General features: G+C 35.5%; 1 protein-coding gene across 2 annotated transcripts in view; it reads left to right on the forward strand.

The window, feature by feature from the left end:
- STAM (signal transducing adaptor molecule) overlaps nt 1–8617 on the forward strand; it is a 56097-nt gene extending 47480 nt beyond the window's left edge. The window contains exons 10-14 of one of the 2 annotated variants that reach the window (XM_078151926.1): nt 882–1017; nt 1598–1652; nt 2494–2647; nt 4191–4366; nt 7414–8617. In XM_078151926.1, coding sequence (XP_078008052.1) covers nt 882–1017; nt 1598–1652; nt 2494–2647; nt 4191–4366; nt 7414–7642 — 750 coding nt within the window. In that variant the 3' untranslated portion in view covers nt 7643–8617. The remainder of the gene's footprint in view (nt 1–881; nt 1018–1597; nt 1653–2493; nt 2648–4190; nt 4367–7413) is intronic. The other variant, XM_020966878.2, reaches the window with a different exon arrangement.
- The last annotated feature ends 7707 nt before the right edge of the window (nt 8618–16324 follow it).

The following is a 16324-nucleotide window of genomic DNA, read 5'->3' on the forward strand; positions in this document are numbered from 1 at the left end:
TTATTTTATTTTGGAGGCGATTGGAGTTAAGTGACTTGCTCAGGGTCACACAGCTGGCCATATTTGAACTCAGGTCCTCCTGACTCCAGGGCTGGTGCTCTGTCCACCAAGCCACATAGCTACCCCATTAAAAGGTATTTTTAAATAATTCTTTTACTTAGAGTTTGTTGAACCCACTTAAGTATCTTTATGGCTTAAGACTGTCTTGATGTACTGTTCTGGAATCTTTTTAAGCTGTGCATAGGGGAAGAAGAATATTCCATTTACAAAATTAAAAAGTTCTTCATAGGAAGTCTAAATTGTGCATTCAAAATAATGTTTCTTACAAGTTCTTAAATATAGGAGAGTGTATCAGAGATAGATTTGATGATAGAAAGGCAGTGATCCTCTGATCATCTATTTGAACCTGCTGTATTTAAAACACGGCTGAGACAGGCAGTGAAACTTCTCAGAATGCTCAAGGGCACTGAAGACCCCACTTAAAACTAGAAAACAGCTAAAAATATCTGGGTCAGTACTTGCTAAAGCAGGTGCCAAAACTCAGCTTCCTCCCAGCATGGTGGAAAATGAACTAATGCTCAAGACAGTGGTCAGTGGAACTGCCGTCCTGGTTCAGCAGTGTGTTTAGTAGTGTTATGGGCTCAGTGGTTCTCATACAAAGAAGCTGCTCAAGATCCCACCATTTGTACAGGGGGAATAGTGATTATACACCTGCATCTAGTTATACTTCTTCAAGGAATCACTTTTTTTAGGGTTAAAAATAAGTGAGAATTTTAAATGACTTGGTGATCACATGACAGTGCATTGAGTAGATACACAGGAGTTAAAGTGAAGGCTTCTTGGGCATTTTAAAGTTGTCTGTCAAATAGTACTTACTGCAGATAAGGAGACCCCATCGTTACTGTGTGCTAACTACTTTATTACTGAAGGACAAAATGGACCAGCTTCTGCAGATGTTACAAAGTGCAGATCCAAATGATGACCAGCCAGATCTACCAGAACTGCTTCATTTGGAAGGTAAATGTTATTTTCCCATTAAAGCCATTATTTCTCATGAATGGGACTTGGGGAGCATCATTAGGGTTGTTACCTAGTGGCCTACTACACTATATCCCACATTAAAATGAAACGGAGGGTAATCAATGAAAAAGGATCAGTGTTAGGTTAGGGACTGTTTTGTCTTTATCTTGAGAGTAGCCTTTCAGTCTTTCTTAGGTGTAATTTGGGCCCATTACATTTTCTATCCCTTTTTTTAATTTAAGGAAAGTATACTATTTCATATACAAATCTAAGCATCTTCATGGCTTTAAAGTGCTTTGCAATTTTCTAAATTTCACTTCACTTCTGTGATTTAGATCTCATCCAGGCTATTTTTAGTCTTTCTGCTGCTCAGAATCAGGCACTTTTAGTCAAAATTTTGGGGACCAATTATTCAACAAGCATTTATTAATTAAGCACTTTCTATGTGCCACCCACTGTGCAGGACACTGGGGATAGACACAAAGGTAAAAAGTGACTTACTTAGTCCTTGGGAGAGGAGGAGGGACATAGCAAAACGTGGCTGTGTAATCATCTTTAATGAATCTTGTATTCTTAGCAATCTGTCACCAAATGGGACCACTTATTGATGAAAAACTGGAAGATATCGACAGGTAAAGAACATAAGTCATTTTGTATCAACACTATGCTTCTTCTTTTTAACACTGTCTCTAAATTGGATGGTTTCTTAACTGCTTGCATTATAAAATATGAAGTGACCAAATTCTTTATCTGAATCTATGAAATTTTTCACAAAATGTAGTGAAGGAGACTCAATAATAGCAGACGTCATAGAAGACTTTAAGGTTTGTAGGGAATGTTACATCCTCACTTAACCTCATGGTCAAATTCTGAAGGAGTTATCCTCATCTTTCAGATGAGGAAATTGACGTTCAGAGATATTAAGTGACATACCCATTTTCATATTCTTATCATATATGGAGTAAGAATCTGAATTTAGCCCTCTGCTGATTCCAGGTCTGATACTGCCACACTGCTTTATCCATTTGTAACTTCAGGAAGAAAATCCACGAAACCCTTTTTCTTATTGAAATGAGGATTTAGTTGACTTTCAATGATCTTGGCTTTTCAGAAATAACTTAAGAATGCTGTTCTTGCTTATAAGAGACCATTTTACTATGGTCATTCCTTTTGTGCAAGTGACTGAACCCCAACTAATTAGGGAAACCTTCAGTTGTGGTTGCATAAGCCCTATAAACTATGAGAATTTCCCAGTTTGGCTTCTATAGGTTTGAATTTTACTAGCCATAGGATAGATCTTCTGGGTAGCTCAGACTGAAAATGAGAACAGGGATTCTCTGCCACTTTGTAAGAACCACAGGCTAACTTGTACCATGTAGCACCCTATTCCCAATTATTGTTTAGTTATAAAGGTTATCATTTAAGCAGTTTAGTTTTTTAAGCAACAACGTGGTTTATTGTGTGATATTGCAGAAAACATTCAGAACTTTCAGAACTCAATGTCAAAGTGATGGATGCTCTTTCATTATATAACAAATTGATGAATGAAGACCCAATGTATTCCATGTATGCAAAATTACAGAACCAACAGTATTACATGCAGTCACCTGGCGTTTCTGGTTCTCAGGTATGGTTGGATTTTTTAAAAGCCTGCTTTTTTTTAATGTGTTGATTTTAAGATAGCTTAATGAAATGATTCAGGGATGTTTTCATCACTATCACTTATTTAGGAGATTCTCATTTGTCTTTTGTCTCTGTACTATAGAAATATTGAACAGATTAACATTTTAAGATGAAAAAAGTTTGTTATGGTAAACTAAGGATGCTTATCGCACATTGCTGCTTTTGAGTATCATAGTAGAAACATCAAATGTTAAATTTTTTAAAAATCAGAGTTTTAACTGCCTAGAATGTTCTTGGTCAGTAGCTACCTAGATGCCTGATTCTAAATTTACTTATTTTCTGTGATAACAAAAATACTGTGTAATAAAAGTACTGCTGTTGAATTTGTAAGATAAATAAAACTCTTCTCTGATTTGACTACAGCTATCCTTATTAATGCAAATAATAAATTCCCTAAAGTGGTCATAGTATTTGAATTTGCACTGCATATTTCCTTGGGCTGGAACTACTTTCCATATTTTACATAATCATGACTTTGAATTGGGTGAATTTGAATACATTCAGCCATTTCATGGGATTAATTATTCATATGGATTGAGACCTAGCTATATGCTGAGAAGTATTTTCACCTGTCTCAAAATTTGTTGTATACTGTTTATCTCATTTTAACAGACTAGTCTCTAACATTAATGTTAATCTAACATACCAGACAATTCTAATATAGAGAATGTAAATTTCTTAGGTATGTTCAAGAGAAGTTGAACATCGTATGTGTTTAAGGGGAAGGACTTTTTAGATAAAAACATAATTAAAAAAAAATCTAAAGTTCTGCTTGTCTTGTAGAGTATCTTCGCAAATTGTATCTGTTTCAGGAAGTGCTACCCGGAGAACATCCTGGTGACTTGGGCAAATGAACACTATTAGTATAAAATAGGGAGCTCACATGTGATCTCTTAAAGATCTTCTGAAGTTCTCTCAGGAACGGAGAATAAATAAATAAACTGTGAATTACTCAGAGTTTCTAGGAAACAGATTGGGATCATAGCTGTAGAGCTAGAAGTGGTGTCATGTCAGACATCCCTTAGACCTGCTCCTTTTATAGACAAGCAAACTCAGGTGCAGGGAGGCCAGGCTGGTTGGCCCAAGCTCATGCAAGTGACCCTGGAGTGGTGGGTCTAGGGTTTGAGCCCAGGCCCTTGGGCTTCACTCAGGATCTAGAGCTCTTCTCACTGCTCCACTGCCTCCTTCAGTGAGAGAGGGTCTGGGAGAAATGTCTGGGTCTCCTTGTTACACAGGTGATCACGAATGTAGGTGAGAGACCTCAGCCTTGGGAGCCGGAAGTCCATCTCACTGCCATGCATTGGATCATTGCCAGGTGGAACCCTGAGTCAGTCATGTGTCTGAGGCACGTTGACTCCTTGGAAACAGTTTACCTCTTGAAAAGATTTTAATATTTCCTTATATTTTAAAGGGGCAGTGGTTTATTAAGTTTATAGTTAAAATGGACTTTTTTGATGTTTAATGTTTATCATGTATGATTTTTCTAGGTATATCCAGGGCAGCCTCAAAGTGGTGCTTATTTGGTGGCAGGGAGTGCCCAAATGGGCCATCTTCAGAGCTACAGTCTTCCCCCGGAGCAAATACCTTCTCTCAGCCAAGCAGCGGTTCCACCATCAGCAAACCCAGCACTTCCTACTCAGCAAGCTCAGACGTCTTACCCTAAGTAATTTGAATGTTTTGTTTTCAATAAATACTAGGAAAACTTTATTTAAATTTTCCATTTACCATCCAGATGGATGTATTCAAATGATCAGATTAGATTTAGCCTCTTGGATCAAAATCTCATTCTTAGAAATTTTCTCCATTGAGAAGTATTTGGTTGCTGCCTTTGAGAAAATGCCTGAAAAAGGTCCTTCTGAAATTTAATCTGATAATTTTTATGGTTTGAATCACAATATTAATATAAAACTTCAAGTTGACTAGTAATTTTTTTAATACATAAGAATTAGGATTCATGGATTGTACATAAAGAAGCATGGTCAGAAGTCCTTTCAACAAATTCCATTGGTATAAGTGGCAAAACCGAGGTGCAGCTCTTCACCTGGATGATACTTTATAGTTCTAACACCTTTACAATGTCCTGTACATAGAAGACCTTACATAAATGTTTTTACCTAGCTGCCTTTTCAAGATCTTGTCAGAATTTAAAAAGCAATTCAATTTAATGTGCATTTATCAAACACTTTTATGTACAGGGTACTATGCCTTGTGCAAAGACAAAATAGAAAGTCCCTGTTTTCCTGGAGCTTACACTCGTCTAAGGTATAAACCATGTAAATAAGTAGATAGAAGATAATTGGTGAAGGGAGAAGACACTGACGGCCTTGGGGATGGGAGGTTCAGCATAGGACTCCCTGAGAAGGGGACACAAACTGAGGATAAAGATTCTGAGGAGCTTGAGTAAAGGGGGAATTTGTCTCAGGCCCGTGCAATCACACAAGAGGGCGTTGGAAGGCTGCCAGAGGTCCTTTCATTGGTCCTGTGGTATGTATAATATCTGGACATTCATAGCACATGGAAACATTCTTGTGTCTGCTCTGGGATTGCCACACATACCTGTCATCCACCAAGGTCATGGAGAGGTTGGCAGTTGCTGAGTAATGGCAAACTAATTTTTCTACAAGTTCTCTTAGAATGACCTTTTGTGGTTCTAATGAAGATCATCTTTGGTATGATGGGCATGGGATATGTAGGATTCAGGTAGAAGCCCACCCTGGTGCTTCTCATTGTTCAGTGAGTGTGAGGTGTGGTGTGCTGAGTGCTGATGGTGCTGGTGGTTGTAAGACATTGACAGGTGGCTTCAGTTTTGTCCACCACTGCTGTCTTTCCAAATGATTGCAAAGCTGTAGGCATGAAATACCCCAAAGTGACTATGTCTGATAGGGGTCTTCATCATTAATTACAGAGGCATTCATTCTTTTGGCATTACAGATACTCACCAGTTCATTATTTTGGGGCTCAAGGAAGTTTATCCTCTGATGCTAGTGCTGCTGACAGTTGACTAGGACTAGGCAAAATTGTAAAATAATTAAAATTTATCCAGTGCTGGACAATCACCAATTACCCCCACCTCTTGTCATTTGACATGGAGTACTCCCATGCTGTCCTTTGTTATCCCTACTGACCATCACTGTTTTTCTTATGGGTGTCCCATACATATGATTTAATTTGCTTATCCTTTATTCTCATAAAAATGTCAATATCTTTGTCTAGTCTCCAGGCATCCTGTTTTCTATTAATGTAGAAAATTATAATTTTTTCTCCAAGTGACGTACTTTTAATCTTGAGTCTTTTGGAGACTGATGTCTAAAACTCCAGAGGGTTACTGTAACAGCTGGGATGTAGAGCACAATGGCAGACAGGTAGGAAGGTATTTCATTGTAATCAAACTTCAGCTCACATTAAATTGGCACATAAAGCTGGCCCTGCAGTTCACAACACATAGATGTGATCCCAAACTGACCTTAATCTAAATTACTATTATCTTAGGGCAATGTGTCTCAATTCTTGGCTTGCTAAGGATTACGGAGAGAAAATGAAGCACAGACTGAGATCTTATTTCCTGACTGCTAACCTTTAGGATATTGGGAATGAATTTATTCCTCCACTATCAAATAGAAATAAAACACTAAGGCCCAAACACTGAAGTCCCCCCTGCAAAAGTGTTTAATTGCCTCAATAATTTGAATCCCTCTCAATTTAGGTAAATTCCTGAAAACAAAAATTCCTTTGTGTTTTGTTGGGGTTTTTTCTCTCCTTTACATGGTCTTTACTTGAATACTTTCTTTGAAATAAATAAATACATTAATTTCTCTCAAAAGAGTTTTTTTGTGTGTTTCTTTTTTGCTAAGCAGTGGGGTTAAGTGACTTGCCCAGGACCACACAGCTAATAAGTGTCATGTGTTTGAGGTCGGATTTGAACTCAGGTCCTCCTGACTTCTGGGCTAGTGCTCTATCCACTGTGCCACCTAGCTGCCCCTAAAAGGTTTTTTCTTTTTAAAGCTAGTTGATATACACTGTAATGGTTTCCCAGCCCTACCATTAACATAAATTAACAACTTAGTGTTTTTTTTTTCTGAAATGGATCTAATATAGAATACTAATGGAAAAATCAATCGAACTTGTTGATCAAATTGACATCAAGGTAAAACTTGGCTCTGCTTTTAATAATATTTACCTTAGAAAAGAGTCTGTATTGTTTGAAGTTGAAATGGCTTGAAGACTGCATCAGTCTCTTTGAAGTATCTACATTATATGACTTACTGATACTTCATACAAACCTTGCTGTAGCAGAGATGGAAATGTCCTTAAAATATTTACTTAAATCTGTATAGTAGGTTTTGAAGGGAAATATATAGTAAACTAAAATTTGTTTTAATTGCCACAACCTAGAAAGTGTATTGCATTTATTTTTTAAAAAAAAGTTTTTTCATTTCTGTTTTTGGAGAGGGTTAATTTTTAAATTTATTAATAAAAAGTGGTTGCAGAAAATAAGTTTAGGACTAAATTGACAAGAAATTTTAAAGGTTTTTTTGACATTGTTCAATTTGAATTTTTCATAATTCATGAAATTTTGGAAAGGAAGCTTAGATTTAAACTTTACCTAGTCTTGTTTATATCTAGTATTTTAGTCCTGTTTTATTACCTCTGTCTAAATGCTATGTAACTGAATATTTATGTAATTCAGTTGTTATTTTTTTCCTTTTTCAGTACAATGGTGAGTTCTGTACAAGGAAACACTTACCCCAGCCAGGCTTCAGTATATAGCCCTCCTCCTACTGCTGCTGCTACTGCTGATGTCACAGTATACCAGAATGCTGGAACTACTCTATCCCAGGTGCCAAACTATAATTTAGCATCTTCTGCACTGCCTCAGCCACCCGGCAATCAACAGCCACCTCAGCCACAACAAACATACACTCAGAAGGCTCTTCTATAGGACCCAAACTTGAGATTGCTGATTGGGGCTAACCTCTGCCAAGTGCAGCTGACAATGTTATGAGCTCCTTCCTTTAAAATCTTAAGATTTGTTTTTCCTCTACTTATAGGAATCTATCTTCACCATCAAGTGCAGTGATCGAAGAAGGTAGAACTATGTTCAATTTGCACTGACTTTTTAGGGAATTGTCATTTTTTGCAGAGGAATGAAATTACTTAGGACTTTTAATTCCTTTCAAAATGCCTGAAAATTGGTACAAGATTATTTATGTCTGGTAAAATTGGCTGGTCTGTGAAAAACTCAAACTTGCAAAACTTGTGGCATATATGTTATGTACATATATTGTGTGTGACTTCATTAGTGGCCATTTTGAATTGCAATGGTGATCATGTGAATATATTTAACACTTAAATTAATTTTACATTACTATTTTATTTTAGCCATAAGCAAACTACCATGTTTCATAGAGTTTTATGTAGACTTATGGAGACTGCAATATCTTTTTAAAATGCAGGAGAATGAAATGTTCTAACATTAATATTTGAGAGGTTTATGTTGTCTATATTTTGTTTCACACTAATTGACCCTATGTTTCACTAATTGTAAACAGAACATAAATGTATCATGGCTTTCTGTGGCCTTTGATTACTGTTAACTGTCATATCGAGATGAATTAGCCAGATTTTCAATGAGATCATAGAAAATGATAACCTCCATTTAACCAGCTATTCAGTTTCACCCTGATGTTTTCAAAATACTCAACATATCATGCGACCATGAGATAAATTAAGTAGAATCTCATACGTTACGTCTTATTGTTTAAAACACATGTTGTGGGGTTTTTTCTTAGTGAAAATATGTAACTAGACTTCTGAACTGTTTTCTGTGTTTATTGGTGGCAATGACGCCAAAGACAAAGGGGAGTGAATGGAAATTTTTAAACTGGAAAGAAAACATAAAATACACTACATTTTCCATGTGTCTTGTAATTATTTAGAGGTTAAAGAACCTGGGAAGTTAAGAAATTATAAACAGCTTTGGAAATTAAGAAGTTGATTCATTTCTTTTATCCTCTTTGACTATTTTAAATGTATTTCTTTGCGTTAACAGTGTGTTCTTTAATTCATTAAAGAGAGGAAAACATACTTCAAAGTAATTTATATTCGTAACTTTGCCTAGCAGCTTATGAATTTACAGCTCTCACCCTTGATTTAAGTTTAGTTCTTTTTAGTTTTTGACTTGATTCTGGATTCCTTTTGATCTCATTTTGTTTCTCTCCATTTTGAATAATGCCATTTTATTCATCTGATGATTTTATACTTTTGAATATTTTACTTTCAGACAGCTTGAAAAGTCTTGGCACTGATAACATACTAGCCTTCCTTAAATATTTGTAGATACTCTGGTTGTACTGCATTCTATTACTAAGCGCTAATATATCACTGACAATATGCAAATGCATATATTGTTAAATGAGTTGAGTTAGCAAATTTTCACATCTATACGAACTTCGTTATATTTGGTTTGTATTCTTTGTAATATATTTTCACCACCTGACAGATGGTTAACTAATATTTCAACAGATTTACTATTCTGTTCTTGGAATGTTGGAAATTCTTGATGGTCTTAAACTTAAATATTTTGTTGCAGTGGTGTGCTTTTGCTACACTGACATTATGTTGACCTCGTGACAAATTTCATTTAAATTTATTCCTTGTTTATTCTTCACATATGGTTACCGTTCACCTTCTTGACAAGCATTGAAACCCAAGGGGTACTTTCTTCTTTCTAACTTGAATAGTTTAGCACCATTGATAAAACATTCCCTAAGTTAGTACTTCTTTTTTACTGGTATTTATCTGGTAAATTCCAGTTAGCTATGTGTGAAAATTGCCTTCCTTATTGGGTATGTCTTTCAGTTTTTATGTAGCCAGCCTTAATATCCCATAATTCTTAATCTCTGTATGGAAATATCCAGACTTGTTATAGACTCATGCAGATTTGTGTGTCCTCATTAGAGTACTAAGATCCAGTGAGGGTTGTACATCAAAGGAAAGAAACATTTTTAAATGGTAAGTACTAAAAGCTAAAAATATGAATCTTTCTCTCGTTTTTTGCATTTATTAAGAATCTAAGTGTGAAATCTGTTTAATACACAGAATTTAGTTTCTCCTTTCTTCATCTTTAATGTTTCATGGCCTCTCTTTGGTTTCCCTCTTGCCATTAACATTTCAAATATCAACTTCCAAAGAACTTGCATAAATTATTCAAGTAACTTAGTTTTGTAAGTGTCCTTGTACGTATTATTGTTGTTGCTGTTGCTCCAGAAACCTCTGTGTATCAAACTTGGGTGTCAAACTATTTATAAATCCTTTATTTAGGATATCCCGTATCTGATAGACTAGTTTTGAAAAAATGAGTGTAAACTGAATTGTCTTTTAAAGGAATTTCTTTAAACAAATCCTCTCTTTCCAGATTTAGAAGATTTGAGAGAGATTCATGTGGAAATAGCCCCTCTCCTAATTAAAACCTTTTGAGGAAGGTTACTAGACATAATTTGCTGGATTTACTAATACATCAGAAGCACTGTTGCCAGATGGGAGCATCTGTTTTGTAGCCCATATACATCTTTGCATCCGTTTCTGACTTTATATATCCCCTTCATTGTTCATATCCCATCTGCCTTGGCAAAAACCTTTCTCCTATGTCTATAATTCCTTTCCCCCACATAATAACTTCAAAAATTTTGTTTTCTTCTTCTTTAGTATTTAAAATGCTGATAGTGCTTGGTTATGATATTTGACATAGGCGACAGGTGCCATATTTTGTACCTGATCTCTTTCAGCCTGAAAATTTCTCCAAGTTTTACATTGTGTACTCCATGATTTTTATGTAAGTTCAAAATTTTATAAATCAAATTTACTTAAAAAACTGGGTTATTGATGGAAATTTTCATCTTTGTGTTTTAATCATGTTTAATCAAATACATGGAATTAGTGTCTCTTTTTTTCTTATTAATTTACTTAACAACCCTACCTAATATATGTAGTTTGTGATTGTTACACTTTATTTTTGATAAAAAACAACCATTTTTGCAAATTTGTCATAGGCTGTCATTCTTTACAGTCCTCTTCATTGGACTAATCACTTATTGTCTTTAGTATGAAAATTCTTTTACTTTAGAAAAGAGAACTTTGCTTAAGTATCTCCTGAAAGTAAGTAAAGTAAGATCCTCCATTTTAGTGTTGTAATCTGCTTGATCCTAAGTTTTTTTTTTCTTTTTTTAAATTGACATTTCTCTTCCATACATTACGTAAGTCAAATAATATATCTCAGATTTGGGTGTCTTATTTTTCTTTAGCATATTCTTCTTTTGAAATTATTAATGGCAGACCTCAGCCACTCTCCTGCTAACTTCTCTCTCCATTGTGCAGACTTCTTCTCTTCCTGGAGAGCCACCTTGCCACCCTGGAGAAACCCCCTCCTAGGAGGGCCCTGCTCTCTTGATTGATGACCACTTCCCTGATCCACTATTTAGGAAGCTCCCCAGCAGCTCCTCTTCACCAGCCGCCTCTTCTTCCACCTTCCCCTTTCCACTTCCAGCTCCCCTTTGTGTTTAGATTGTCTCCGTTAGAATGTCAACTCCTCAAGGGCAGGGACTGTTTTTGGCTTTCTTTGTATCCTTAGTGCTTAGCTTATTGGCCGGCACACAGTAAGTGTGTATTAAGCACTGCATCTGTTTTCTCTAAAATTTTACCAGATTCACAAATAGTAGATTTGCGGTAGTCTCTTGTGCATTCTAAATGTGGTACTTTACTAGTAATAAGTATGTTAATATCTCACTTAGATGAAGTATTGAAGTCACTTGAACTGCATCGTTAAGTTTTAGGTAAATTTAAAATGAGTGAATTTTCTAGATAGCTGAAATAGGTTCTTTTAAACTCTGTTTGCTTTAACCAATGTTGGTAGAAAGCTTCCTAAACTGTATTTTATTCTCCTTCCTTCTTAGAGGGTTCTAGTCATAATTTAGCCTATTCTTGATGATTTCAAGTGATCATTATAAACAGCCATTCCTTGTATCTTTGCTGTAAAAACCAGCATAATTCTTGATCAGTTTTTGAAATTTTATGTCTTTTTACTCAGTATTGTTGATCTCGTGTTAATTACTCTTTATTCCAGCACTTTATGTTGTGTTGCTCTTGATATGCAGTCAGTTGAGAAACCAGATAACTAAGCTTATTGTGGATTTTTAAGTAAAAACCTTGTTCTGAGTGAGAACTTGAGAGTTTAATAACTTGGTAGTGGCTACTTAGGGGCTCAGAAGAGCTTTTTCACTACCTTTTTCACTTTTGTATCTGGGAGAATTCAGGCTTTGAGTCTGATCCAGTTAGTTGTTTCTTAAACTTTTTTTATGTATTAGATTTGTGACAAAAATCTAAAATAGTTTTTAAATGAGTTCTTCAGATTTTAAAAGTCTGTGATTGGGTATAGCTGTCATCTCGTACAAACAGTGTATAGTGGACAGAAAGATGTGGGTTTGAGTTCTGTCTCTGATGTATACTAGTTCTCTGACACAACACAAGTTAGCAACTCTCCAACACAAATTCCAGGTGAGGTATTGATCCGCTTTCCCTATACTGATGAAATCACAGACTCAATTCAGTAAAATATCTGGATAACTTCTCTTTAAGTAATCCTTATGTCCACAACATTCTCCTTTAAGATATGTAGGATCTTGGATTTAGAGCTGGAAGGAAACTTACATCAAGTCCAACACTCTCATTTAACACATGAGGAAACTGAGAAGTATAGTGAATTGCCCTGAGTCCACGGATCTGTTAGGCCATGCTGCCCAACTGGGTTTAAGAGATTTTGTTGATTTGTTAATGCTTGTATTTTTTTTTAAGGCAATTAGGGTTAAGTGACTTGCCCAGGGTCACACAGCTAGTAAGTGTCAAGTGTTTAGTCTGAGGCTGGATTTGAACTCAGGTCCTCCTGACATCAGGCCCGGTGCTCTATCCACTGTGCCACCCAGCTGGCCCTAATGCTTGTAAAGGTGAAGATCCTTGGTATGTTTGTCCTTCATCCTTGATGAGTTTGCTCCCATGGATAATAGCCACATTACGTCTAGCACTTTTTCCCATTTGTTTTTTATTTTGAGTAGACATAATGTATATTTTTCTAATATAATTTGCTTTGCAAGTTTGTTTCGTAATCTCTTGGTGACTGTACCTTAATTGCTCCAGTCCTTCTCCATTGAAAAGGTGAATTCCTTAGAGATCCTTGGACTGATACATGCTATTAAGGCCCTTTAGTAGCTTTACCAATTCGTTTTCTGTGTCCTGTGTTGTTCGGTCATCTTTATTAATAGAGATTGCTGAGCTTTTCCCCATGTTTATTCCATAATATGTTATCGTAATATATTATCCTTGAAGTAATTATTTGACTTGCTCTTCAAGATGCTGTTGTAAATATCTTCATTTGTTCTCAGTGGGCTCAAAATCAGCAAAGTGTAAGTTAAGTCTAAAGTAATTTTTTTTTCACTTATGTGCCACAGAATCTAAGAATTGGAAGGGTCCTCAGAGATTATACAGAACAGACTTTATGTAAATAAATGCATCTTGTCTCCTTTAAAATAACCACCTAAGGAGTCTATACGCACCTCAGCCACGTTGGTACTACCAAGCGAGGCAACCACACAAAGAAAACAAGTCTGGTAGCGTTCAGCCTCTTAGATTTGATGCTAAGTGACTTTTGACAATTTCTTTTTTTTTTTTTTAATTTTTTAGGCAATTGGAGTTAAGTGACTTGCCCAGGGTCACACAGCTAGTAAGTGTCAAGTGTTTGGTCTGAGGCTGGATTTGAACTCAGGTCCTCCTGACTTCAGGGCCGGTGCTCTATCCACTGCACCACCTACCTGCCCCAGACTTTTGACGATTTCAAGAAACCCACTGGCCATTTCCAATGTGGAGAATATTCACCAGAATGTTCCTGAAGGCAGTTTCAAAAGCAGGGTTTTTAAAAAATATTTTGAGCAGTGGCAGTTTGATTGGAGTAAGTGTACAAACTGTTTACTTTGAAGGGAGCAAATACATTTGCATATATAAGTTCTGCTGTGTTTAAAATAATTTTTGTTTCTTTATAACTTCACGTTATATTCCTGTGCTCTTGAAATAAATCAGAAGAGGGAAATGCTGTCTTTTACTTGCTAATAACTTAAATATAAATGTGTATGAATTAAAATGTAAAATCATCACACCTAATAAGTATTATTAGCATGAACGTTGCCAAGTCATTGGATATCTATGAAGGTTTTTTAGTTACTATACTGTCTTTTTTGGAATCCTGAAAAGTTTATAATTCTGTGCCGTTATAAGCAGGGAATTAATAGATTTTCCATATGGGTGACTAATAGCTCATTTGTTAGTTAAAATAAAATGTATTTTAAGTATTGAAAGTCTATAACTCTTAAATATTGAACTGGGTCTATTTAAAGTATTTCTAGACAAGCTAATGCTTTTACTGTTTATTAGAGAGGAGACTGTATACTTAGGTAAATTTTATCCAAAATAATCTTACCGCATGAGGCCATATGTGATACATTATTCTGATCCATCTCTAATACCAGACAAAGTATTAATAATTTGATACCTTTGTTAGTTGAGACAGAATATGTCTATCTTCAAAAAAGAAGCGAATTATCAACACAGAAGCCACTTATGTATTATCACTACTTAGTTGCCCACTCACATAATGTTCTGTCTACACCAATTTTAGAGAAGCAACTTGATTTTTACAGATTATTGCAAGACATAACTTTTTCTGATATCAGCTGGTGGAAGGTGATTTTAAAAATTATACTGACAAAGGAAAACTGCATTTATTAAATACGTTGAAAGACTAGAAATGTTTTGTACTATTGGTCAGTTTATATCCATTATGTAAATGACATAATTTGCATTATATAACAAAGATATCTCCCTACTTGCCTATAGTAGGCACTAGCATTATAATGGAGGTCTGCTTTGTTTTGAAATATTGGACATTAATATCAAACTTGAATGAAGGCAAGTAGTCATTTCTTCGTAGTCTGTATCCTTTTATAATTGTGCAAGGAACTTTCAATTATGTCTTCATTAATGGAGAGGAAAGAAGTGTGGTGATAGAATAATCCATAAAATAATTTCTATTTTATAATTTTTGGTTTATACATTTTATTTTTTCTTTTTAGAAATAAAAATTGTATTATCTTTTTTTACATCAACTAAAGTTCTCCTTTATCCCTGCCCACTACCTCTCTGAGAGAGATGTTTTGTTTTATTCTTTTTCAATATTGGTGTCTGTTATTCTGGAAAGCTTGTAATATGTCAAACAAAATAGTGAAGCCACGTTGCAGTGAACTGTCTCTGAAAAACCTAGAAAGCTCTTCAGTTTTGGCTTCCTTTACTTTTCTCATAAGACCCTTTCCCATTTCTCTTTCTATGCTAAAAAGAGCAAGGCCTCAACGATTTATACAAAATTGAAAACCAAGGTGCATTTATTTTATTCCATTTAGTTCTTGGAGAAGGGAGTTTTCATATTTTCACTTTAAAAGGCCCTCAGGCAGGCAGGTTGAATGCTAGAGTAAAAGAGTACGAAAAAGCCTCTGTATCTAATGCTGCTAGAAGGAAACATTCTGTATGACAGAGTTGTTTTCCTGCAGTCATGGATGGCTTATAATATCACATTCTTAGTTTGTTACTTACATAAAACATGCCTGCATGCATTTTCTAGACCTTTTTCCATCTACAATAAAACACCTAATTCTGTGTTTGCATTTCAGTCCAGGGGATAAGTAGCTAGCAACTGAACTCTTACTAAGTCATATTGATCCTTAAGGGCCTGGACTGTCTATAGCTTAGTCAGTGCTAAGCACAGCACTTGAAAATAATCACTGTAGAAAAGTCTTACTGATTGATAAGCAGCAATTATTCTTGACTGGAAAGTGGGAGAGAAGACTAAGAGTCATAATCAGGGCTGTGCGGGAGCCAGCTCTCAGAGCTGTTATTACATTTTTAGTGGGGAAGTCTGGGAATGGGATTTCTAGCAAAATTCTGCTTTTGAAGTCACTTTTTCTCAGTAAGCTCTCAATCACTTAGTTTCTGTTTCAATAACATTGACAAATACGGACCTCCTGGGGGTGAGATACTTTAATATCTGTAAGGCTTAATATCTCATACTCTTGGTGCTGATTTTTTTTAACAACTATTTTTACATGGGTGCTTTTGGCTTTAGTGACAGATTATGTTCGTTGTAATGCATATGGCTTTAAACAAAAGGATATAAGTTTTCATCAAATGTGATTAGCTTCACTGGAATTGAATAGACTTGGGACAATACAACACATTAGTCTTCCTGTTCAGTATGTGAGTTAACAGGTCACACTGCTGGTTTCCTGTTAATCATTAAGTAACTAGAATGCTTCTGACACCGGAGTACTTTGGATTCTGGTTGTGAGTTTCCTCCTTAGATACTAGTTGGTAGAATGAACTTAACACATTTACATCATGAAATCCTAAGACTTGACCCCCCCCAAAAAAAAAAAGATTGAGTACTAGTTAAAACCTGCAGTGTGAAAACACCAAGATAAATATATTTTATTTGATATGTGCCCCTAGAATTGCATCTAAATTATATTTTAGA

This window comes from Phascolarctos cinereus, unplaced genomic scaffold (genome assembly GCF_003287225.1).
Source record: "Phascolarctos cinereus isolate Bilbo 61053 unplaced genomic scaffold, phaCin_HiC Scaffold_1;HRSCAF=81, whole genome shotgun sequence".
Taxonomy (NCBI): Eukaryota; Metazoa; Chordata; class Mammalia; order Diprotodontia; family Phascolarctidae; genus Phascolarctos; species Phascolarctos cinereus.